The sequence below is a fragment of the Poecilia formosa genome, unplaced genomic scaffold (genome assembly GCF_000485575.1).
Source record: "Poecilia formosa unplaced genomic scaffold, Poecilia_formosa-5.1.2 Scaffold12, whole genome shotgun sequence".
Lineage (NCBI taxonomy): Eukaryota > Metazoa > Chordata > Actinopteri > Cyprinodontiformes > Poeciliidae > Poecilia > Poecilia formosa.
The window spans coordinates 4,352,605-4,378,135 of record NW_006799951.1 but is presented as its reverse complement, the minus strand read 5'-3'; the positions used below and the strand labels follow the sequence as shown (position 1 = coordinate 4,378,135).

Genomic DNA, 25,531 nt, shown 5'->3' with positions numbered 1-25,531 from the left:
ATCAGAATTGCAAATATATGTGTGGTTTTTATTATATTCTTCTGAGAATGAACCATAACTTTCACACACAGAATAGCTGTGTCTGGATCATCTACTGCTCATTGTTCTTAATATTAACTTTAAAGGTGTCAGAAAGCCCATTTTGGACTTTTTGAGCTTCACAAAGATGCTAGTATATTAGATTTACCACACAACTCTTAGTTTTCAAAGTCAAAAGTAAAAAAAAACAAAAAAAAATAAACGAAACACACAACTTGCAAACTTCCTTCATTTTAAATCTCAAGTCCCTGACGGTGCATTCACCATGTGGCTAAACAGAGATGGAGAGCGTTATTTGTGCACTCCGTTATCAACTGTAATTTGTCGCTTTTTGTCCTGATTCAGTCAGGGACTTCTCCCCGAATGAAGAAGAATCAGGTTTCTTGGCAATCTATGTAGAGCAGGACTGACCAGAAGCATTAATGAAGATTTAATCACCACTCAGCCTGACTAAAGCCATTCAAACCAATTCATCATAACACGGCCATTATCATTAGCACGAAGCAAGATACGCACTTACATTAAAAAACGAAGACACATCCACGTTAGTCAGCCGAAGAGCCCATTGCAAACAGTAGAGGCCCACTTATAAATGCACCATTAATACACATGGGACGTCCAAACAGCCAAATGCAGGAGCAGCAGGAAACATGGCAACATTTGGGTGCATGTCTCTGGAGATCATTAGCAGCAGGTATAAAGGAAAGGTATGTGCGCTGTGTCAGTGCTGCTGTTCATTACCAGGTATGTTTGTGTACCTGCAGTACTGCTAGAAAACAGACAGAAATGTGTGGAGTTGCTGTACACACGCACCGTACTGTTTACTCCAAAACAACTTAAAAGGAAATATAACTGCAGGATATTCTTTGCAGGTTGAACCAAAGTTCTTGTTTATTTGAAACTGTGATTCCACAGTGTGCTGCCCCTGCCAAGGCCTCACCACATTTATCATTTCGTCCCCCTCTTAGTTTTACATTTCCTAACGTCCAGGCCTCCCCCTCTTTCACCTCTCCTCTGTGGTCGCCTCCTCTAGTCTCTCTTAACCTTTTACTCTCATTTTTCAGACCCGCTTTCCTCCCGCTCCATCATCATTTATCTGCATTCAGTCCATTTTCTTCCTGGCCTGATGGCTCTTAGATGAGGCGTCTTTCTGGTTAGAAACTGTAATGAAGACTGAAATACTATTTCCAGAATGGCTACTGTGAGATTTCTGCACCATCCACTGCTGATGCAGAGTGATCGATACCGTTGTTGTTGTTTTGGTTTCCCGGTTTGGTCTTATTGATGTGTCAGCTCGTCTCTAAAGCAGATATTCCTAATGACTTCCAGCTTACATTGAGCTCTCATGGAGAAAAGTCGGCTTATTTGAATGTAATTGCTCCTGCTGGCGTGCATAGTGCTGTAGATCATTTCTCAAATGTTTCTTCAACGGGACTGTCGTTAAACAAAATCATATTTTTAACACTTAAAGTAAAAATGATTAAATTCTCATTCTATATCTCATACTCAGATGTTTCTCGAATGAAATCTAGACGCATCAGCATTTAAATCTTTGCACTGAAAAAGAAAAATCGAATCCAGGAGTCCCCGATCCAGTCATTGTGGTCTCTTTCTGTCTCTCTCTCTCTGATCTTTGGGGTTTACCAGTTGGATAAGCTGAAGTCAATCAATCAATCAATCAATCAATCAATCAATCAATCAATCAATCAATCAATCAATCAATCAATCAATCAATCAATCAAATTTTATTTGTATAGCACATTTCAGCAGCAAGGCATTTCAAAGTGCTTTACATAATTAAAATTAAAACAGCATGTAATAAACAGTGAGAAAGAGATTTAAAAAACATCATTAAAACGTAAACAGTGAGAAAGAGAAATAAAAAGCTGCAGAACTTTAGTTGAGACGCCATCAAATGGGACTCCAACCCTTTGGACTTTAGTCAAAACGCCGTTTGTCAATGAAATGTCTGGCAATCATCTTTGCCCAATGAATCCTTTCCAACCTGCCGTTACAGTTTCTTCTGTAGTGGCATTACGTCAGATCTGAAGGAGCCTTTGAAAATACGTTGTTGCTGTATATACTAGTCTGATGAAGAGGATGCTCGGCGTTGTCGTGACTTGATTTTTTTTTTTTATGTTAGGAATCCTTCCCTGCACAATAATCTCCAAAGGTTCCTGAGCAGTTTCTAGAACATCACCAGCCTTTATTAAAGCCTGGTTATGTTCCTCCTCTAGAAATACGATCTGCTCTGTCTAGTTTTGTAAATAACGTCACTGTTGCACCTTCAGTCCAGGCTGTTCAGCCTCGTTTGAATCGTGAATTTAACACATTTAAATCGTTATTTTGGTTGCCTGTGGAAAATCTAACATTTACAGGCAAAATTTTAAAGGTGAGTCAGGAGGGTTTTTTTTTTTTTTTAATCTAGATGTCTAACATGCATTAACTGTTTTTTACAACCTTAGTTGTTTCACCATTCCAATGTATTTTTGAGTTTACTTCTTACAGTTATACTTAAAGAAAAAATATGCATTTTTACTTCTAAATTTGACATAACTCACTCAAAAACACAGCATTTTCTTCCAAAGTGCTGGTGAATTTTAGCTCAGTTGTCATAATAAGTCAATAAAAACATTCTACTTTTAATGCCTTAAAACTCAAACAACCCAGCTGATCTAGCAAAATCCATCTTTCCAAAATAAGCATATTTAGACATTCTGCACTGATGAGAGCCAACTAGTATTTAATACACCGAAGATGAATCAAGTGTTTGTGTTTATTAGTCACAAGATTATCAGGATCAGAATTTTCTTATTGGCCATCATCACCCTTCAAGACGCCACTGCTGATGTTGATAATGGATGCAGGGTTTCCCCATGAGCTTTAATGTGCAGCACTGCAAGCAGCATGTAAATGACGCAGCGGTTTAAAGCTGCCACATTCGTGCCACTGCTCAAACTAATTCCTCACTGACTCATCAAGCACAAATGACATTAAATATTCTCCAAAGGGCACTTCTCTCTTGCCAACAATAGATCTGCGGGGGGCTGATGGGAGTGTTGATCCAACAATTAATTTGCACAGTGCCGGGAAGCGTGGCTTTTTATAAACGCACTTTCTGGCTCCGTAGTGTTTTTAAAATGTCCCTTGGCTGCGTGGAATCTCTCCCACAGGTGCACAAAAACTAAAAACAAGTAAGTGCTTTTTTTTTATTATTATTATTATTCAATGACTCATTTTCATGTTATTAAAAGTTTTGGTGCAATTCCAATTACTTGCTACATTCATAATAAGTAAATACTCACCTGCAAAGTGAAACAAATCTTTCAAAATGAGTCTATTTTAGTAGTGCTTAACGTCTCAATTAAAAAATTACTGTGAGCTCCTTAAAACACATCTTGTGAGTGAACAATATTAGAGTCATATTGCAATGGATAATCACAGTATTAGCAATAATATTTTCAGATGGCAACTCACTCAGATCTGTAAAAAAATATGTATTAATGTAAGCAGTTCACCTTTACAGTTATATCGGCCATAAGTCTAAACTGTCTGAGTTTGTAAAAATAATTAAAAAAAAAAAAAAGATTAAAATGACACTCCACTGGATACATAAAAGCTCATTTACCATCAAAAGGTAAAAATATTAAGCCTGAGGAAAATACCTCTACAAACGCCAATATAGTCTCTTTCATCTGCTCCTTGTCAAAAATAATAAAAAAAAATGTCCCTGCAACTGTTTATTTTAAATGTACATCATTTGATGTACCTGCTCTTTGTTGTTTCCTCTTCACTGGGGAAATTTCCTGTGAATGTGACAGACTGAAAGCAGAAGTAGGAGTTTGATGATACAATAATTTGCATATATGTAATTCAGTCAGCATTCTTAATCCAGAAACAATTTGGGGAAAAAAAACAAAAAACAAAAACATTGATGCGTCCTTCAGCCAATTTATTTAGGTTTCAGTTCAAACCTGATGAATTTAGATATCCAACACCACCAGTAATTTGTCGTGTAAAACACATTCAGCTAAGTGCTTAAATTGGTCACTATCTTGTGTAAACTAATGCGAACAAACTACCCAGCCAGTCATGCAAGCAATTATAATTACTGCTTATATTTTCAGTTGTACTCATAATATTGATTATTTAATAATGAAAATCAAATGGATCTTTTCATGCCTAAATTCTCATTTTCTGCTGCTACGGATAATTTAAACAGAAATGTCAAACTTTAGAAAAGTACGCTTAGTTCCACGCACTCCTGTATGTCATCTTTGGTCCGTTTGCTCAATGTTTTCTAAAAGAAGAAGCCCACATGTACATCTCCCACTTTCCACATTTTTTATTTTATTTTCCTACACACTAAATGCATCACTTTATGTTTGTAATTTCACCTCACATTTCAAATATATCTAAAGCCTGAAAGATTTGATTGGAGAATTTTGCAAACCACTGTACATCATTCCTCAAATTAGGCCGACGTCCAGTTCCTCTTTGAAGAAGAATTTTCCTCGGAACATGTTCAAAGTATTAGCCTAATAAAAACTAATGGCCATACATTTCCTGTGTAATTGCAGGTGATGTGACTTTGCCATGTTTATTGTTTGTGACCTTCCTAGTGGCGCGCTGGTGAGCAAAGCTCTGTGAAGTAGAAGTGTTCCTCTTTAGTGTTCTTCAGTTTACAGAGCGAGGATTGCTCAGTGTTTTTCAGAGGACAAAACTGTTCATGGAGAAAATAGCCCCCTGTGAGGCAGCCAGTGCACACTGACATTTTGCCTCAGTGCACACTTTGAAACACAAACACACAGCACAGTCATGTAGACAGATGGGCAGAATTATTATGAGCACTTGTAGAAAAAAAAAATATACCAAAAAAAAAAAAAAAGACCTGAAATCTGAAACATGGCAAAGTTCCCGAACGCCAGGAGAAAAAAAGAAATTGCCATTAACAAAATATTCAGAAACAGGACAAATGATGAACCTTGTAACACCACATTGATGGAGGCAGAGGAAGTCCTGGGAATCTGAAAAGACTCCAACTTGCATCACTTATGTCTAAGTGGCCCCATAACACAGGGCACCGTCAGATGCCACGTTTGTTTGGTCTTTAAGTAGTGTTCAGTTTGCCACCTTTCAAAGAACCAACGGCTTCCTAGTGGACGTCAGATTTTTATTGGCACATCAGTCAACATCAACACAGATGAATAAGCCGACATCATCACACTGCCCACCAGCAGGTGTGTGCTGACAACTCACACGTGACTCACAATCTACTTTCACATCAACATACATCCGTGCAGCAAAGTGCTTCTTACGCTGCACATGCACTAATCTTCACTTAGCTGACATCATTACTGTGCTTAGAAGAAACATTTACTGAGTGACACTTTGTAGGGGGACATATACAGTAATGATGTATATGTCTCATTAGCTAGTGTGCCGTTAACAAGAGTCACTTCATCAATGAGTTTGCAGTGAAGCTATACATAGCAATGAACTGCACTGAGTTCTGCGGATCAGTTGTGACAAAACAGGCTGATAATGAAATTTTAGCTCCGTTTTTCGACAGGCTCCAATTGCCTGACATGCTTCTCTTTCACAGTTGAATGCCTCTATTGCTGCTTTGTGTATCAGAAGTAGTGATTTCTTTCAAATGCACAGCTTGTAATTTCAAGACTGTTTGTTCGGATCTTCCTGGTGACACAGATATACTTGTTCTTGTGTACTTCCCTCAAAGTTGAACCGAGATAAGACAAGAGCACAGAAAACCAATTTTAAAAAAAACAAAAAAAAAAACACACCAAGCTTTCACGTCCCAAGTGCTAATTGGCTAAAGGAACAAATTAGAAAGTTATGCAAGATACAATGGATCTATCTGAGGGTTTTGCTGTCTAAAAATAACGTTCAATATTCCCAATGTCTTGTTTCTCTACAGCCACGTTTAATGCAAGGTGGTGACAGAGCAACACGAAGTACCACATCATTTTGAAGCAGAAGCTAAAACGTACATGATTTCCTTTAAGAAAGTGGATTAGAAATGGCCCAGCCAAAGTCGGACCAAAATCCACTGAAAATTTACAACAAGAATGCTGCTTGCAAATGATCCCCTCTAGCCTAGCTTGAGCTATTTTGCAGAGATTGAGACACTTTATCGTTAAAATAGCCGAACGTACTAAAGCTTACAGATAGCAATGTTTGAAGATTTTTTTTTATTATTATTGAATCACATGAGTAAAATAAAAAAATCCACTTTTAACAAATGAAAACGAGCTTAATCAAATGAAATCGGTCTTGTTCTTTGAGGTTAATGATTTCTGAACTTCAAATTTTCAGATCGGTACAAATCCTTCAGGGCTTAAAGTACAGGTGGTAGCCATACAGTCTGTTAATCCAGATTTCTCTTTACTGTCACTGTATGTTGGCCTTGACAATATGCAACTCTAGGAAGCGCATAGATTTCAAAGCACATCTTCAAATTGAAAAGCTGGAATCCACCTATTTACCTGGGAATTTATCCATTTAGAAAAACAAAACTTTTAAAAACTTCTTTTTTTTTTTGGACAAATTTTCTATCTCACTATGGTGTAGGTCATTTCAGTCGGAGGGAGAAATAGCTCGGTGCTTCCTGGAGCCCAAAAGGACTGTGGTTTGACCTTGGGCCACGAGTCTTGTTCTGTCAGCTCAAATCAAAGGCCACTCCAAATGACGTGTCGAATCCTTGAGAATCCTTGTCCAGCCGGCAGCGCTGATTAAGAATTTAACAAACATCAGCCTCGAAGACCGGAGACAAGGCTCCAGAGGCTGACCATGTGGAATGAGAAGTTTAAAAAGTAAAGGATTGTGTGGACCCAAGGCACTCAAAGGGACGTCGAAGGCTCAGACTGGATGTGTGGTAGATTAATTTGGGGAGCATGAAGTGAACCTCAAGTGCTCTCCTGTTATTTTAACAGTCTTGCACACTTTGTGTAGTTAGACGTAAAGAGTGGGTGCAGACTCCTTTCACAACCGAGGGTCCCGTTTCTTGTGAACCGGTTAATCACCCTCCACTGCTGGGAGCGGGTTGATGTAAACAAACATGGACCACTCACTATCAATTAAAAATGGTCGATAATGTGGGGATAATTACTGTGAGCAGAATTGTTTTAATTTTCTTCTGCAAATTGATTCCTGACTTACATGTGTGTGATGGATCTTTTTTTTTTTTTTTCTTCATGCAGCTATTCTACGGACAGCTCTTTGTGTAATGGCTGCCGGTTTTTTAATGTGCTTCGTAAATAAATAAACATAATTAACACAACATTTATCTGCATCTTTGTCCATTAGAGGATACTTGCATTTCCATTTTTACACAGTTAATTTTGCTAACCTATCTGATTCTTTGCTCTCGGCCCGTAGCTGGCATCGTGGGACTCCACTCGCGGCCTGAACGGAAGCCTCAAGGAGAACCGGATAGAGAGCGGCATGCAGGGAGTGACTCTCAAGATTGTGACGTTACTGGTAAGCTGTGAAAAGTCACTGAATCTATCCACCCAAGTCAACAAATGGAGTAAAAATGCAGTTAGGAGGGTAAGCACCAACATGCATGAGGTTGAATTTTACACCAGAGGATTATGAAACACACTAAAAGCACTGAAGATCGGTTTCAATCATACTTTAAGAGGACAGTTAAACAATAAAACTCCCAGCAGCTCACACATCTTAAGCGTTCATTTAGAAAGTCATCAGTAGTTTAGAGGAAGGTGCATTGAAATGTGTTGATGATGCCCCATTTCAAATAATAATAAGATCATTGTGTGCGAGCGCACCAAGCATCAGCTCCACATGCTTTTTTTTTTTTTTTTTTTTGCAATGCTGCAAAAACAAGTCTTCACTTGTCTCGGAAATATAATGCATCTGAAAACGATTAAAGCACAGCAGCGTCTCTAAAAGTAAGACCGCATTTCTTTCACCACAGAGTCTCTGCCCTCGTCCTTTACCTCAATCATTTCTCCTCCCCTCCATTTTTCCTCTTTTCACAGATGATTTACCTCCACCATATTTATTCACATAAGTTCTGCTCGGCGTTCTCCTGGCAGTGTCACTTCATCAAGTCATTTGCCCCTGCCCACTTTAACACCTCTCCTCTTTCCATGTTGCCCTCCCCCGCCCCGCCCCGCTCGGCTCTTTTCGCTCCACCTATTTAATACTGCCATGACACTTCCACTCATAAAGGGGAGCCATGGGGTGGGTGCGGGGGGGTGGGGGGCAATAAATTTGAAATGACAATTTTCCCGTTGATGGACCATAGCAGTTGCCATGGCGCCATTTGTTATGGATCAACAGTTGCTAAGGAAACAATTTTACGAAGATGAAGTTTAATGGAGAACATACAGAAGCTTTTCATGAAGGCATCTTATGATGACTGATCGTGTCCTGCTTGCAGCTCTATATCCCAACCATTAGATTTGTGTGCATCGAGATAAATGACGCGTCTGTGATTGAGTAAAAGCACCCTTGGTTCTCAGAGTCTGAGCGTGAAACTCGGCCTTAAACTATGTTTCTCAATATTAATATGTCCGGAACGTAACATCATCTGAAACCTGCTTTTTAAAGGATCTGAGATTGTTCTGTTTAAAAACAGGAGGAACCTTTTGTGATGGTGGCAGAAAACATTCTGGGTCAACCCAAACGATACAAAGGTTTTTCCATCGATGTCCTGGACGGCCTCGCCAAGATCCTGGGCTTCAAGTACGATATTTACCAAGTCGGCGATGGGAAGTACGGCTCGGCTCTCCCCAATGGGTCCTGGAATGGCATGATTGGAGAACTCATTGGAAAGGTTTGTACTTTTTGATTGCATGAAGAGAGCAATTCCTATGCTTGTCCTGAAATTATATTTCTAAAAGTTAGTTCATTGTGTAGTTTAGGAAGAAGAGTCTGTGCATCGGACCATCACTTCACAAGCTATCTTCATCTGGCTGCAAAAATTGCAGTTCAACCTAAATAGAAACTGATACAATGACCTGCACTGAATAGTCCAAAAATTAACAGTTGTTTTGTTTCCTGTTTTTTTTGTACAGAAAAGTATTCAGAAAAAAAAAAAATATGAGTGAATAAACAAGCAATTGGAGGCCGAGTTGTTTCAGAAACACAAACATACCAAATTGCTAAACATCCTAAATGTCACGAAATGGCAAACTAATACTGGTCAAATGCATGAGTTTTGGCAAAAAAAACCCCAAAAACACCTGTTTTTTTTGGGGTGGGGTTTAACAGCGAGCTGACTTGGCCGTATCTGCCATCACCATCACACCGGAGCGCGAGAGTGTGGTGGACTTCAGCAAGCGCTACCTGGACTATTCCGTGGGAATCCTGATGCGCAAGTCCGAGGAAAAGATCAACATTTTCTCTCTGCTTGCCCCATTCGACCTGGCCGTGTGGGCATGCATCGCAGCGGCCATACCCGTAGTGGGCATCATGATCTTCCTGCTGCGACGTATCCAAGCAGTCAGATGTCACAGCAACACGGGCCATCCGCCACCTCCCACCTCCACCTCACTTCAGAGCGCCATCTGGATCGTCTATGGGGCCTTCGTGCAGCAAGGTCAGTTAATTAAAAATAAAAGTAAAATTATCAATCTTGTTTGAAAATGTGCAAAAGCATCTGGGTACTGTGTGGTACTTTTAACACAGATTATGCTGTTAGTATCGCATTCCAACTACAGATAGTTGAAATTCACAACCTTGTGTAAATAATAAATTGCTTAGAGATCAGACGTCTGAACCTAGGCCCCTGTGGACCTAAATAGCTTTATTTTCTGTTTTACAAGTAAACACATTAATCCAAAAATGTATCTTATTAAATGGTGAAAGTATAATTTTTTTATAGTTTTACTCCAAGATAATCTAAATTTAGTAGGGTTATTTTATTCTACGCTTCACTTATCAATAGGTATTCTTATAATTTAAATAAAAATAACCTTTATTCCTTCCAGATCAAAGTCTATTCATAAAGATTCACTGTTTAACAGTGCATATAAATGCAACACCTTAGGTCAACAAGGCAGATGAACATGTGAAGAGTATTTTAGCATTTAACAACAAACATTTTCATTCAACTGCGCATTTCTAAGCCAATCAGGAAAATTTTTACTGTTTTTTTTTTTTTTAATACAGAGAATCTGATCTTTGACATTACACACGCAGAGTCCCTGCCGGCTGCTGTCATAACTACTAAGGTATAATAACTTACAATAAACAGGAAGACGTATGCGGATGTCACCATGCAACAAATGCTGAATCAGTAGATGGAAAATTTCAGGCAAAATGCCCACCTTAGCATTTTTGAAGGTGCCTTTCTGCAGGAGGACACCCCATCGTTACATCTGGTGTCGGTCCAGGTACGTCTGGTCGCAACAAATGACCGATTTTAAAGCTCAGACTGCATCCATCAAAGTCTGGCGTAGTGCCTGTGAACCTTTTTTAACCCAACACCCACTATATTTTAAAAGAAGCCAAATTCATGCCTTTTTATCTGCCTTCGTTTTCACATTCTCATTTCTGACTCATGTTCCAGCGGTGCCACTTTTTGATTCAAGTGCTTTTTTTTTTTTGTTTTTTTTTTGTTGAAGGAGCTAAGGGGCTGATGTAAGACGCGTTGATATGGATCTGACTGCTGATGCTTAGTGTGCCATTGTTGGTAGTTGAAACATGGCATCCTAATATTCTGAGAAGTCCATAATGGTATGCTGGCACTTAGCTGGCTTATGTTGTGTGTTCACCCACAGATACCGAGTGTCACTGCAGTTTGTTTGTTTTTTCCACGTAGGAACTGTTCTTTTGTTCCATATGGGGGTCATTCAGAGGTAGGATATAATCCAACGCATCCCAGGGACCAAACGGATATGAAACCTTTTTTTATTATTATTTAAAGTGTTTAATCAGTTTATTTCATAAATGAAAGCGTGTCCCACTGAGGAGCATGCTTAGAGCCAATTAAATCTGCACATGGACAATTCACATTCAGTAACCTTAATAAAAACAAACTCAGAGCCATGTGCAATAAAAATGATTGATGCCGTAGTATGATACATCTGACAAGACCTTTCGTTTTTTTTTTTTTTTTCCCTTCAAGCTTTCCTGAGGGTTCAGCTGTGCCGATTGTGACACTTTCAGACAAATATGTTTTCATCACTTTTCATATTCTTGAAACTTTCAGATGACATTTTCCATGGCTTTCCGTTTTAGGATAAGGATTCAAGATGACATTTTTCCTCATACATTTCTAAACCCGTTTTTCTTTTATGCCTTTGCAGACAACGGGCGACTACTACTAAAACTCAACAGCAACGTTGCTGGAACACATGAGGCTTCTTTATCTGACATAAAGAGAGAAACAAGGCTTAGAAATTTTAAGATATTAAGAAAAATGAGCAATGCTATAGTTGCTACATAAAGTGGAGTTACAATATTTACACATAAGCCAGTTGCATGTGAAATCCATTGAAAGTAACTTTTCAATGGTCTTTTGAGTAAATCAGTTGAACTTAAGTTCTGTTCAGTTACAATGATCTGTGTTTTTCCAGTCAGTTTTCATGGTTATGGTGTAAAATAATAATAATTAAAAAAAAACAAAACCCAAATGTGATTTGTCAGAAATTTCATTCATATGTAGGAGGACCAATAAGTAAATATTTTCCTCCAAACACAGAAATGCTATGCCGCGGTTCAAACAATCTTGAGACTGCAGGTTGTCCTGAATGCCTTCCAAACATAGAGTACCATCTGGGCTACAAAAGCTGAAAACCTCAAGCTGGATGTTAGTGGAAAGATGAGTGGAAGGAAAAATGTGAACTGAAAAAAGTTCAATAGCAATAAGGAAAGCTGCCAGGTTGAGGATAGGGAGGTCCACCCCATTCAAAAGTTTGGAAAAGACTCACAAGGCATGGACTGTCGATGCTTAAAGAGCAACCACACAGAGACGTGTCCTGGACCCGGACTACCACTGTCACAGGCCATTGGTCTAAAGTGAATTTAGTCATCTGATTTTTAAAGTCAAGGTAGCAGATTCTGGAGTCACAGAATCCAAGTTGTTTGAGTTTGAATGAGCAGTTTCCACAGTCAGTGATGATTTAAGGGGCTATGTTATCCGTTTGTGTTGGTCCACCGTGTTTTATCAACTCAAAGTCAGCACAGGAAATCCCGACATGCCTCTCTCTGCTGACAGCTTTTATGGAGACACTTCTTTACCTTATCCAGAAGAACTTGACCAAAAGTACCAATACTTTGTCCAATGACGATGGCATAACTGAGCTTGATTATCCAGAGAAATGACCAGATCTAACCCTTAGATAATCCATGGAGTCTCGTCAAGACAAAATCGTGAACATAGTTAACAGGGAAAAAAACAAACAAAAAAAAAAAAACGCTTGCAGTATCAATCTGTGTGTTAGCAATTTGAGTTCCACCAATTGAATTAAACTGCTCAAACGTTTCAACAATATTTTAATTTAAAGATATGTACCTGTACAAATGTGACCACCAATGAGAAAACCATTTAAAAATCTGAGCATACTAGAGTCCAATAGAACACCAATAAAAAAATGCAGAAAACAATCCACTACATATTGAAGCTGTAAAATCTATATTTCCCTGCCACCATCACAACAGATAAGTTGAAATAAATCAGACTTCAAGACCCTCGATAACGATGAAGTACAGTTTGGGCCGTATTTAAGGGTTTTTTTGTTCACTTCTATTTCACATCTGGTGTCTTGGTTCAGTGCCGACATTTACTCCAAATCAGATATTGGAGCCATTTCAGCCCATGTGGTTGGTTCTGTCAGTCAATAGAAAAGCAATCTTTGGATTAGTTGAAGATCATTGCTTCGAAATGGTTTATTACCATTGTTTCATGTTTCAAATAATAAACTTGATGTCTTTATGTCTGAGTTGTGAAGACTTTGAGGAGTTTTCATATTGATAGTTATATCCAACCCTTAATTCGGAGGAAAAAAAAGGCAATATCTTCTACTGCTGCTGGAGGGGATGTTTTATCGCCCTGTTTAAAATCTGTAAAAATGGGATATGCATTTCTATGGGATATGCATTTGTAAACCACTTTCATCTCAACCCTGCAGGCAGCGACTCAATTCTGGGCTCAGTGGCTCTGCGTATCGTCATGGGCAGCTGGTGGCTTTTCACCCTCATCGTGTGTTCGTCCTACACAGCGAACCTGGCCGCCTACCTCACTGTGTCACGCATGGACAATGCAGTCAGGTAAAACGTCTTTTTGTTTTTTTCTGTCACACTGTTTGAAAATATTTTGTTTCCGAACAGTGGGGAATTTCACTCAAACTTGGCGATCATGAGAGGTTGTATCTCTGCATATCTCTAGAGATGTGTTATCGACTGGTTACATATGGTGTACAAATTGACTTTTTTTCTCAGCTCCACTGCATTTCTTTATTTTTTCATATTTTCAATACTTGAGCTTGTGGTACACATGCAACAGCCTTGGTTAAAGATTCATCTACTGGGATCAGCTTCTTTTTCTATAAAGCTCCTTTAATTTTTGACCTGCTGCATAACAACCGACCGTTTCTCGGTCTAAATGTTATCTGCAAGTGAATCCAATTTGTTCTGATGTCCTTCTCACTCTCTCTCTCTCTCTAAAGAATGGGCAGAAAGACATTTGATTGCATTGGTTCTGTCTAGTGTTGAACAAACAGCCACATGGGGACATGTCAGCAGACTGAGCGAATGCTAAGCAGCACATAGCTCACCTGTGACAACACATGAGAGCAGCTGTTTTTAAAATGGCATCTGTGGGAGACTATTCCTGTGGTATGATTCATACGTTTTAAAGGACACCTTTAAAATGCGTCCTTGAAAATATTTGAGCAGGGAGAGACGCTGCATTCTAGACTTTATTCACTTATAAAGAATTATCAAGAGCTAACCTTTCTTTCATCTAGAGTGATTATTAAATTATATTTGACTAAACACACTGAACAGGGCTTCACAGTGGCGCAGTTGGTAGAGCTGTTGCCTTGCAGCAAGAAGTTTCTGGGTTCAATTCCTGGCCCTGGTCTTTCTGCATGGAGTTTGCATGTTCTCCCTGTGCATGCGTGGGTTTTCTCCGGGTACTCTGGTTTCCTCCCACAGTCCAAAAACATGTCAGGTTAATTGGACTCTCCAAATTGCCCCTAGGTGTGTGTGTGTGTGTGCGCATGGTTGTTTGTCTCTGTGTTGCCCTGCGACAGACTGGCGACCTGTCCAGGGTGTACCCCGCCTCCCGCCCGGAACGTTAGCTGGAGATAGGCACCAGCAACCCTACCGACCCCACTAAGGGACAAGGGTGTAAAGAAAATGGATGGATGGATAAACACACTGAACAGGTTTCTTGCATAATTTCAGTGTGACTTTCCATAGAAATCATAACCCATATTTTCCAGACCTTTCAGGTATTTCAAGCAACCACTCAAAATTCAACAAGAAAGGATGTATCTGCGATGTGTGTTTACATTAAAGATAATTATAGTTTCCCCAGGGAAAACATTTGTATTGGAGATGATTATAGTGGTTTGCTGCATGGGGGGGGGGAAGCACAGGGCTTTAGCACTTTATAGCTCACAAATTTTAGCTAACCAAGCCACTTTTTTTTATATAAAATTTGCAATTACGAGGTATTACATGAGGTATTATAGCATTTTACCAACAACACATGAAACATTTTCCTGAAACCTTTTTTTGCACACATGAGCATGGCAGCATTACACAGTTGCACTTTTAACACTAGTCGCACGCTCTACCCCTGCGCCACAGCGGCAACCGCTTTTCTATTTCTAATCCTTTCGTTCAAAACACAAAGAACATTTTCACATTGTCGTGAAGTTTGATTAATTGGTTGATTAATTTAAATACAATTTGGAATAAGGCTGCAACATAAAATTTTGGAAAAAGTGAATCGGTGCGCTTATTTTCCGGATGCACTCCGACTTATTTCAGAAGATTTAAAATGTAATGGCTCTGTTTTGGCATTCGCCCCTCTCTCGGAGCTTCACTTTCAAAAACTTCAAAGATGTAAATAGAGGTCAGGCAGAGTGCAATCTTCCTTTGAGGTTGGCAGCTGTTTTATTGGGAGAGGTTGTGAAGTTTGAACCGTCATCAGCTGAGGGACAGATGGTACAGGAACTCTGCAAACACACTGCTTCTGCCGCTCTCATTCTTCTAGACGACACGGATGCAGAGAGACATTTCCAGTGAGTGTGTAGTGAGAAGAATATTTTTCAGAGTCAAGGATACAGCGCAAGATGATGCAGTAAATCAGATACAATTAACTGATTTTAGGCAGCGGGTACAAGAAATTGGGTAAGAAGTGTTGGTACATTTGGCTTAGAAAACCAAAAACGAATTCAATGCTTTTACTGTTGATGAAATTCAAACTGAAATGTTCATCCACTCAATGTCAAAGACAAATTTGTAACCTCAGTCTCAACTGGTTTCATTGACATGCACAACTGGGTAATATCAGTCTCATATTTCATTCTTCTTCCAAAATAGTGATACTTTAGAAGAACTACTTGATCAAAACCAAAACCAATGAACAACAGCATAAATACACTGAAAAACATTTTTTGATTAGAATAGGGGGTGAAAAACAGAGTAGCTGTAGTGGCTCTACTAATGGATATGAATTCTGCAATATCAAGGGGAATAAAATATTTTAGAGAGGAGTTAAGGATTTTGACAATTTTCAGGAGGCATGTGTCAGGAATAAGAACTGCACAAACAGTGCAGAGGGAAACATTCTTCCCAATTAGTACATTTTATGAGCAAAGAACTCCATAAAATCTTTACAGCTAAGCCCAGAAGGAATACTTTGTCTTCAAATGAGTTAAGGCTTTGAGTCGATTTTGCCACAGTTCTAAAGGAGAACCTTGGATTGTTCTGATCGTTGTCTATTAGCTGCATGTGTGTTAGCCTAATTTATGACTCCAAATCCAGATTTATTGTTTTTACTTTCTTTAACCAGTGTTGCTAAATTATTTATGAAGTAAACAGGTTTAAAGTAAAATCATGGCTAACTGTGTATTCCCAACAATGATCATCTAACATCTAAGTAAAAATTAGAAACATGCACAGTGTTTTTGTTTTGTTTTTTAAGACCCCCTCCATATAGAGTAAAAAAATAAAAAATAAAAAAAGGAGCTGTAATCTGGACAGAGTAGCTTTTTTCTGTTTATTTCTCATTCAAACTCATTTGAGTCAATATAGGAAATAATGGAGCAATTATTGGGCGGGTTGCCAGTTCAAACCCCCGCTCTGTCCGTGTTGGTCGTTGTGTCCTTGGTGGTCAGAAGGTCAGGTGGCACCAGCGCAGGACAGCCTCACTTCTGACAGTCTGCTTCAGGGCAGCTGAGGCTACAAAGTAGCCATCAGCATGTAAATGTGTGTGCATGAAAGAGTGAATGACTGAATGTAGTGTGAAGCGCTTTGGGGTCAGAGGTCATAATGCCAAGTTAAATCTATTAAGTGATAGTGATATAAATGTTCCCAGAACACAGAGTCCACTTTTACTGTTAACTTAAAGACTTAAAGTGATGCCTATTATCTGTCATCACTGATTTAGTTTGGAAAGTCTGAAACTTTTTTTTTTCTATTATTATCAGTGTTTTATAAAAGACCTTTGCTTTTCCCCCCTCATTTCATCTTGCTGTGTGAATGTTCTGAGTTTGTTAGAGATGTGGAGTAGAGGGAATATTGAAATTCACTCATGATTCAAAATCAGTTTAAAAAAAAAAAGTATCCAGCCAATCACAGACACACTCCGTGTGCTGGCAGATAAAATTCATGCATGCAGAGAAAATGGCTGAGTTGAACCTACTCACAGCTTTCACAATGGTTATTATTTGAGATTGTGGCTCTACTTCAGTGTTGCTTACATAACTAAAAATATGCCTGGCCTGGCATAAGTCAAGTCATTACAACCTGATGGTCGATGCTGAAGAGGTAGATATGAGAGAAGGCACGGCTGATATGAATATCTGAACAAAGGACAAGCTTAGCAACAGTTCTGTTCTTTTATCTGTACATCCATCTTTTTATCCATCCGAGTGTGTATTCAGAATGGTAGCTTTATGCTAGGCATTTAAATACAAGTATTGCAAGTATCCATTAGCAGTTGACTTTAAAATATTAAAACAAATAAATTAATTGATGACAGCTGGTTAGTCACTGGTTATTTAAGTTGATAGTTAAATTAACATTTGTTTGAATATTTGCCATTTCTAAAATGCACAATTTGCATTAGACAGCCTCATAGGGACATAAGCAATTTGCTTTCTGCAGGAAAAATGTGTGTGCCCTCAGCAAACTCTCAAAATAAAAAAAATAAAAAAAATCTGTTTTAGTTGCATTTTCAAAAAAAAAAAAAAAAATTGTTGGAAAACATTAAAACAATCAAACTCTTCTGATAACATGCGAAAAGCATGCAAAAACATGCTTTTTGCACGTTTTTGCGTTTTTCTTCCGGTATTTCAAGTACTTGATTTTTTTTGTCATCAGCTCCAAGTGAAAGGTCGGTTTTCCATCACCCTAATCTTTATCTCCCTTCACATATTCTCCATTATACTCAGCTCTGGACTCTGTCTAGAACTAGAACTTGGTATTCTAGTCTGAGAAACATGTTGATTGAATGAAAACGTTACATCCTTCAAAGTCATGCATAATTTTGGGCTGAACCGTATATGCAGAAAAGTAAAACCAAGAAGGAAATCTAAAACTGTGTGGATAAGATGTTTCAAATAATTGATAAATAGCTGAAGGGAAGGTTCAGGGTGTGTAGATGTACGGTTGCTTGAGTTTGGAAACTGCAAAGCTGAGCCTTTTTAAAAAAAACACTGCTGGTTGGAATGAGAATCTGAGTAAAGTTTTTAAAAGTGTTTAAAAGTCACTAAAAATTGTGGAGTTGCAAAGTTTTAAACTTGACAAATGTGTTTAAATATGAAATAATTGATGAAAGCAATCATTAGGGTAGGGTTAGAGGGTTAGGTTAAAAAGGACAACCAACATTGTGCCAACACACAACTACGTGTTGATACATGGAAATACTATTTAGAGAAACCTATTGTTGCTTTAATACTTTTCTTTTTTGTCCCTAAATAAGGTCGTTCCAGGACCTTTCCAAACAAGCGGACCTTGCCTATGGGACAGTGCGAGACTCAGCTGTGTACGAATATTTCCATGCTAAAGGCACCAACCCTTTGGAGCAGGACAGCACGTTTGCTGAGCTCTGGAAGGTCGTCAACAAGAACAATGGCTTTGATAACTCTGTTTCAAGTCCATCAGAGGGCATCAGAAAGGTGAGAGTTAATATTGGCTGTTAAATCCCGGAGAACCAGCTTGTGGTCAACCATTAAACCTACAATTTAAAAAAATCGCTCCCAAAATATCTACATCAGGACTAGGGCTTTGCTAAGACATGCAAATGGTAATAAACATAACAGGGCAGCTTTCGTAACGTGTAATATCTCAACATGACAAAACAGATGTTTCTAATGTTAAGAAAATAATGAAAATGTCTGCAAATATTTCAATAACTGAGACATTAGCAGTTAAACAATTGAATCTCTAATATAAACAAAGCAGACTGTGTATGATTAGACATCTTGACTTGACTTGATTGCATATACAGTAACATGAAGACACAAATGTTTCCTTATGTTTTAATTCTGACTTTTAGTTGACAGTAATAACTTAAGCATTTGCAAATTGACTGTGAGTTTACCTTTAGCCCTGTAAAGACGTAGAAGCACCAGTGGGGCTGAACTCTGGCCATTTCTAAGCTGACAAAAAAGAGAATTAAAATTTGACTGTGGCTAGAAAAACCAATTTTGTGTCTTGCATTATTCTTTCAGCAGAGAATCTGAAAATAAGAAGACATTTTAACACCGTATCCTAAGAAATCCAAAAGTGTGGCTGTTGCTCAACTTTGACTCAGACTCTGTTTTTATTCTTTAGAAAACATTTAGAACATTTAGACTGAATTGTGTTTCCTACTAAAGACAACTCGGTCCACTGCCCCAACAAGCAATGCAAATTGAATCAAGAAAGAACAAAGTACAAGGATGATTCTATCTTTTTTTAAACTAGACAAGGGCAGTAGAGGGTAGGTGGATGTAATTAAACAACCTTGCCGATGCCCGAGTAGAATACAGTCTGGTAGGAACCAATACAAAACGTTAATTGAGTCATTAGTACTCAATGTATTGTTTTGCATTTCGTTTTTAATGAAATTTAAATCTGTTCTAAATTCATTCTGCAACTTTAAACTGTGCTATGTAATGAATGAAACGATGCCTGTTGAAGCAGTGGAATCCGCGTCTGCGATGCTTTGCTATGAACATGATTCATAGCAATGTAATGTAATTACCGTGTCCCTGCTTTTTTTTGTGTGTTTTTTTTTTGTTTTGTTTTTTTGTGGGTGTTGTGGAAACTGTTTCAAATGTGCAGGCAAAGCGGGAGTCGTACGCCTTCCTGTGGGACATGGCGGTGGTGGAGTACGCTGCTCTGACAGATGACGACTGCACTCTGACTATAGCAGGAAACAGCATGAGCACCAGAGGCTACGGCATGGCCCTGCAACACGGCAGTCCGTACAGAGACCTCTTCTCTCAGAAGTATGTACTCTGGTAATCGCTTCACGCCATCCCATATCCATCCAATAACAATTAGTCTGGTAGAAAAGGCAGCGTTTTTTAATCATTCAAACAAAAGACTTTTAGCATTTTTGAAGTTATGACTCATAAAATCATCACCTTTTATTGGCTGATACAAATTTTAATTAAAATTTAGCTTATTTTTTTTTAAAACTGCAGCTTAAAATATCTGCTACAATCAAAATTACTTTCATTGAATAGTGATTTTGTTTTTCACAGAAATTACAGCGTGCGGTTAATTTGCATGACTTTGTGTCCACACATTGTGAACCTTGATTTATTTTGAAAATACAGCACAGAAACGTTGTCCAAGAAAATTGTGTGGATGCTTTTCTCTAACCATCAAAACAAAATGCCTGATTTTAGATATGATTTATTAAACACAGAAACGCTTCATGGGAAAGTCTTTGAACAAGCAACAAGAAAGGGATATTGCAAAAAGAGAAAAAAAAAAGAAAAAATGCAGAGGACATAAACAATTTGTAGCTTATTTTGTTCATCACCAATTGGAAAATAGAAAATGCGTGGCATGAATCGCATATTGCTAATGACTGAGGTGAGACAATGAGTCGGCAAGATGTGAGGACGTTCATGTTTAGGAACATGAGATGTGAATGGGATCAGAAACCATTGTAATAAATCTCCTTTATGATGACAAGCTCTCCAACACCTGAGCCACATATGGCTCCAATCTGGAGTCATTGAAAGGTGTGGATAGAATACCAATATTACACTGAAAACCTGATTTCCTAGACCTGCCATTAATATATTTTGCATAGTATTTTTAGGTAGATCTTCCAAATACTAAATCGGGGCAACAGTGTTACTCTAATCTGTGGAATTTGATCTTAATCGCTGATTGAAAAGAAACTGAATGTCCCTCAACATTTAAAATCAGGTGGATATGAAACCCTGTATAATCACCTATTTATTTCACTGTAGACAAAGCAAACTCTGTATGGGCTCAATTATGTCATTTTGTTCAACAAGCACAAGGCTTTATCATATGTGCTTGTATTGTAACTTAGCAGCCATGCAGGATAGGATCTTCTTGTTTTTACTGAATGTGAAATAAAAACTGAACTAAAAAAAAAAAAAGACTCCATTATATGTGATGGCTTCACTCAGGCAGATAGTTGTAGAAATTAAGCATATGTATGCTAGCTGTTTTTCTTGAACAGCATTTGGAAGCATTTAGAGATGTGTGAGCCAATCATTTTGTGGCAGAAGATCAAAAGAACACAAATTAATCATCCATTTATTAAATTCTTATAAAAGCCGTTCAGCACAGTGAAATGATTAGTTCCTATGTATGAGTGTTTATTCGTCAGCATGGAATTAAATATATCTTTCAAAAATAATAATAAATTAAAATGCTAATCTCCTACATACAGGTGCTTTCAATAAATTACGACACATCTAAAAAGTTCACATTAGTAATTCATTTTTATTTAGATTCAATACACAGTGAGGTTTTTGTCATTTTCTCCTATAAAGAAACAATACAATGATTTTTAATACAAAATGCTCAATTTAAAGTAAATTCACATACCATTAGTTAGAAATATTCAATAGTTGGTCGGTGTGTATTTTGCATTCATGATTCTGTCAATGCAGCAAAGCATGGAGGGAATTAGACTAACAAGACCCAATGGTGGCCTTCAGCTCATCGTGTTGCATTTTTGCAACTGTTTTTTGGGTCTAAACAGCTGCATCTTCTTTTGGACAGTACCTGATAGACTCTTCATTGGGCTTAGATCACACTAATTTGGTGGTCATATAAGCACGGCAATACATTGATCATTAAAGCAGTTATTGGTACGTTCAGTCCTGCACTGAAATGAAATCAGCAACTTCATAAAAATCCATCGGCAAAGGGAAACTGGGGTCTGAACTGTTGTAGAGTTTACACGCGGAGACTGCTGTGCTCACTTAAAACTTGATAAAACCCAATGAAACATCACTGATCATTGAAAGCACCCACTGGACCTCCAGCCTCTGTGCCTTTCAATTCTTCCTCCATACCGTGGGAACCTTGATTTCCAGATGAAATGAAAAGATGACCGTGGTTCAGTCCCGTTTCTCCTGACCCCTGTTAAAATGCTTCTGGCGTTGTATCTGGCTCGCGAGTAGCTTAGCAAAAGGAAGGCGACAGGTGTAGCCCATGTCCTAGATGGGTTTGTGTGTGGCTGCCCATGAAGGACCGACTCCAGCTGCAGCTCACGCTTTGTGAATTTCTAAACAGTTGCGTTTGCTTTGCTTCACAGCTCTCTAAAATCTGCACTTTCTCCATCCCCCCACCCCCACTACTCAACTCTGAAGAGCCAGCTTGTATAGCAGTGACCTTTTGTAGCCCTCCATCATAGTTGGGTAGGGGAGGATGTAAAATCAGTTTTCTTTCCCAAAATAAGACCACAAGATCACATTTCTGCTTTAAGAAAAAAACAAGTCTAATGGTCTCAACTCTAATTAAACAGAATTTTTATGAGCTGTGAGGCATGAACGAAATTAACTGTGATAACGTGTAATCTAATATGTTTCACCTTTTAATTCAATCTCTTTCATAAATGAACTATTCAATTACGTCCTAATTTAATGAAATGCACCTGTAGCAGAATTCTCGTAAAGGTGTACGATCTTCTATCCTCTGATTCTACCAAGGTTTTGAACCTGAAAGCAAACATTTTATTTTATGTTTTCATTATTTATGATGTAGCATAAAATGACACAAAATACTCTGGATGCTGGTTAAGTATATCTTATCGCAACATCTAGTTCTTATTTAATAAATAGGAAAACTAGCAGTGTCTTTATACCACTCACTTCTAAAAAGGCTTCCTAATTACAATTGAACTAAACCACTCATCTAAATTCAGCTGCACTCCAGCTGAATTTATGCTTTCTATTTTTTTATGCTCTCATACATTAACTGTACAGTTTGTAAGTTTGTAGCTGTATTTAAGTGTTGGGATTCATTATCATGCAACGGCGCCTCCATGCCCCCCTCATCTTTTTTTTTTTTTTTCCTCAAAAACTGGGCTTTTAGATCTTGTTTAAAATCAATCATTATGTTTTGCACTCTGCTGCTGTAAACTAAAACCTGCAGTGTTTAATAGCACTTTACCATCTATGGCTTTTTAATGATCTTACAGTCAATGCAAATGGATACCATTAGTGGTGCTGCATTTTTCCTTATTAGATTTATTTAATGAGCTGTGCGATTTAATTATTGTTACATAATAATAGTGTGGTAATTCTTCTGATCTGCCCAAGAATTATTTTCTACATTTCTTTCATGTTTTGTCCATAAAAAGTTGCTAATTATCAATTATCTGCTCTGCTATTTCAGCAATTTTATCAGCCAGCGTTTAATTTCGATCGTTGCATCTGATGGATTTGCTTGCTGTCCTGCAGCGACGCAACATGAAAACGCGCGTCTAAGGCAAAGAGGGTCTGAAACCAATCTGTTTGTTTTTTTTTCCCTCTCTGCAGGATTTTGGAGCTGCAGGAAAAAGGCGATCTAGACATCCTGAAACAAAAATGGTGGCCAAAGAAAGGCCGCTGTGACCTGCAGAGCCACGCAGACGCACAGCCAGAAGGACGAGCGCTGCGTCTGCACAGCTTTGCCGGCGTATTTTGTATCTTAGCCGCCGGGCTTCTGCTCGCCCTGCTGGTGGCGGCGCTGGAAACCTTGTGGAACAGCAACCACTGCCGGAGAGAGCAGCCCAAAGAGGTGACCACCGACAGCTCGTCGGGCCAAGCCCTGCTAAACCAGAACCGGGCCATGGTGGTCACCACGGGTCCCCCTGCCCCACCAAGGCCTCGGTCGAGACCCAGGCCGCCGGGCCCCCCGGTCCTGCCCAGGGACGCCACTGCCACACTCTACTTTATGGATCCAGCAGGCGGTGACGCCAGCCCCGATTTAGTAGAGCTTCAGTACACCCAGTTATAATAGGTGTGCCCTTGGTGACAGTCCAGACATCAGTTTGCTCATTCCTTCTCATGTCGGGAAAGAGGCGGGGTGCTCAGGCGGGGACTTCTGAGGCTTCTCTCATGCTGGCACTTCAGAGAAATTATGATTGGTTTCACAAAATGTGTCGCTGGTGCTCATGTGGGAGAAGCTGTGAAGACAAAAGTATACATCGTATCGCTAATTCAGAACCACAAACTGAAATTGTACTCTGAGTCGATAAGCGCTTCAGTTGTGCAATAGCTCTCTTTAGCTAATCCATTCAAGTCTTAAAGCTTTAGAGCTCTGCCTTTACTTTTGCTGCTGTGAACTGGGCAGCCCCTCCGCATGAGGCGTCCAGACAACTAAGGCTTGACATGGATCCCTAAACTAAAGTGTGAGCCTTCACCAACCTGTCTGACAATACTGGATGAAAACACCCATTTAAGGCCCAGTCCCATGACAGAAGCAGAACCAAATTAGAAAGCACTTTGATGGCAACAAGAACATGAGTTACTGCTGCTAACGTCTAGTTCAGAGTTTGCGTGCATCTCGGCTTTCATAACCGCAAATTGCCGTCATCTGAAATTCAAAAGCTGTGATATTTGCACAATACTAGTTGCAGTCGTTGCGTTTGTAGGCACGTCGAGGTGTTTTCACCCAACATCTTTCTTTGTTTGAAGTCCTATTCACTGTGAGGCTGAAGTTTAAGGCTGAAACATTGAACAAAGGAAAGAACCGAGAAAGGAGCAGAGAAATGAGGGATAACAATAAAAAAAGTCCAATATATTCTAAAGCTCTGTTCATAACAGCTATATCTGCACAATGTTCATGTTGACAACACTGCCTATAGGGTTTTTTTGTTTGTTTTTAATTTCTTTACCTGCTTACTATTATTGCTAGGGCTGCCAGAAACAACTTTGCCAAAATGTCTAATATTCCTCTTCTTTCACAATAATTGGATCTTATTTTATAGTATGCAAACAAATATTTGCAAAACCTCCAGTATAACAAAAACAAATTAAATAAGTCAATATTTATGGTTTCACAAAAAACCTTGAATATTCAGAATACCAAATATGATGAGATTTAACATAAATCTTTGTTCAATCATACATCTCTCCAAAGGAATGAGAATGAAGGTCTTAATTTTAAATATATTAGAAAAGTGAAATAGTTTGTGCAATCTGACTGTGTGTGTGTGTGTGTCTGTCAGTTTAAAGATATTAGTTATGGATCATTTTTTACCCTTTGGTTTCTTTTAATTTCCATAAGGGTTGCAAAACTGTTTGTTCAAAACAGACATATGGAAAAAAAACGCAGAGCGACTGTCTTATTTAGGGATATTGTTCCTCAGAACAATTTCATACAGATTATTTTTTTCAAACCTGCAGAGAATGAGCATATTGTATTCAAAGGATTTGGTTTGGATATCAGTTCAGATTTATTGGTGGCACCATGCATAGTGTATAGGAACAGTGAAAGCTGTTTTAAATGAAAACCTACAAAACAATTTAAAGGGATCAGCCAAATGGTTTGACGTCACTGAAAATGGTTTTAATTTTTTTTTTTTATATACCTGGTATTACTTGGACAGGAAAGGAAAAGATCCAGAGCACTAATAATCTGTGAAATGAGATGCTACTGGAGATTTATGTCAGGATTAAGACTGACTGTGACTCAGAGCTATAGCTTAGTTTTATGCTTTCATCCTAAAAATTATCCCCTTGGCAATCTTACCTGTAAAATAAATTCCATACCTCAAGAGCAGCAAACCTTTTTTTCCGCTCCTTTACATTTACCATATGGCTGAACGTTAACCTTTTAATGACGCTTGGCA

The 25,531-nt window shown here is 38.6% G+C and overlaps 1 protein-coding gene across 2 annotated transcripts in view; it reads left to right on the top strand.

The window, feature by feature from the left end:
* The window catches only part of grid1a (glutamate receptor, ionotropic, delta 1a), a 233,530-nt gene that overhangs the window by 204,699 nt on the left and 3,300 nt on the right, over positions 1 to 25,531 (top strand). The window contains exons 9-15 of one of the 2 annotated variants that reach the window (XM_016668021.1): positions 7,438 to 7,539; positions 8,663 to 8,860; positions 9,298 to 9,625; positions 13,161 to 13,299; positions 18,191 to 18,386; positions 19,537 to 19,703; positions 23,235 to 23,475. In XM_016668021.1, coding sequence (XP_016523507.1) covers positions 7,438 to 7,539; positions 8,663 to 8,860; positions 9,298 to 9,625; positions 13,161 to 13,299; positions 18,191 to 18,386; positions 19,537 to 19,703; positions 23,235 to 23,475 — 1,371 coding nt within the window. Of the gene's footprint in view, positions 1 to 7,437; positions 7,540 to 8,662; positions 8,861 to 9,297; positions 9,626 to 13,160; positions 13,300 to 18,190; positions 18,387 to 19,536; positions 19,704 to 23,234; positions 23,698 to 25,531 lie in introns of both variants that reach the window. The other variant, XM_016668022.1, reaches the window with a different exon arrangement.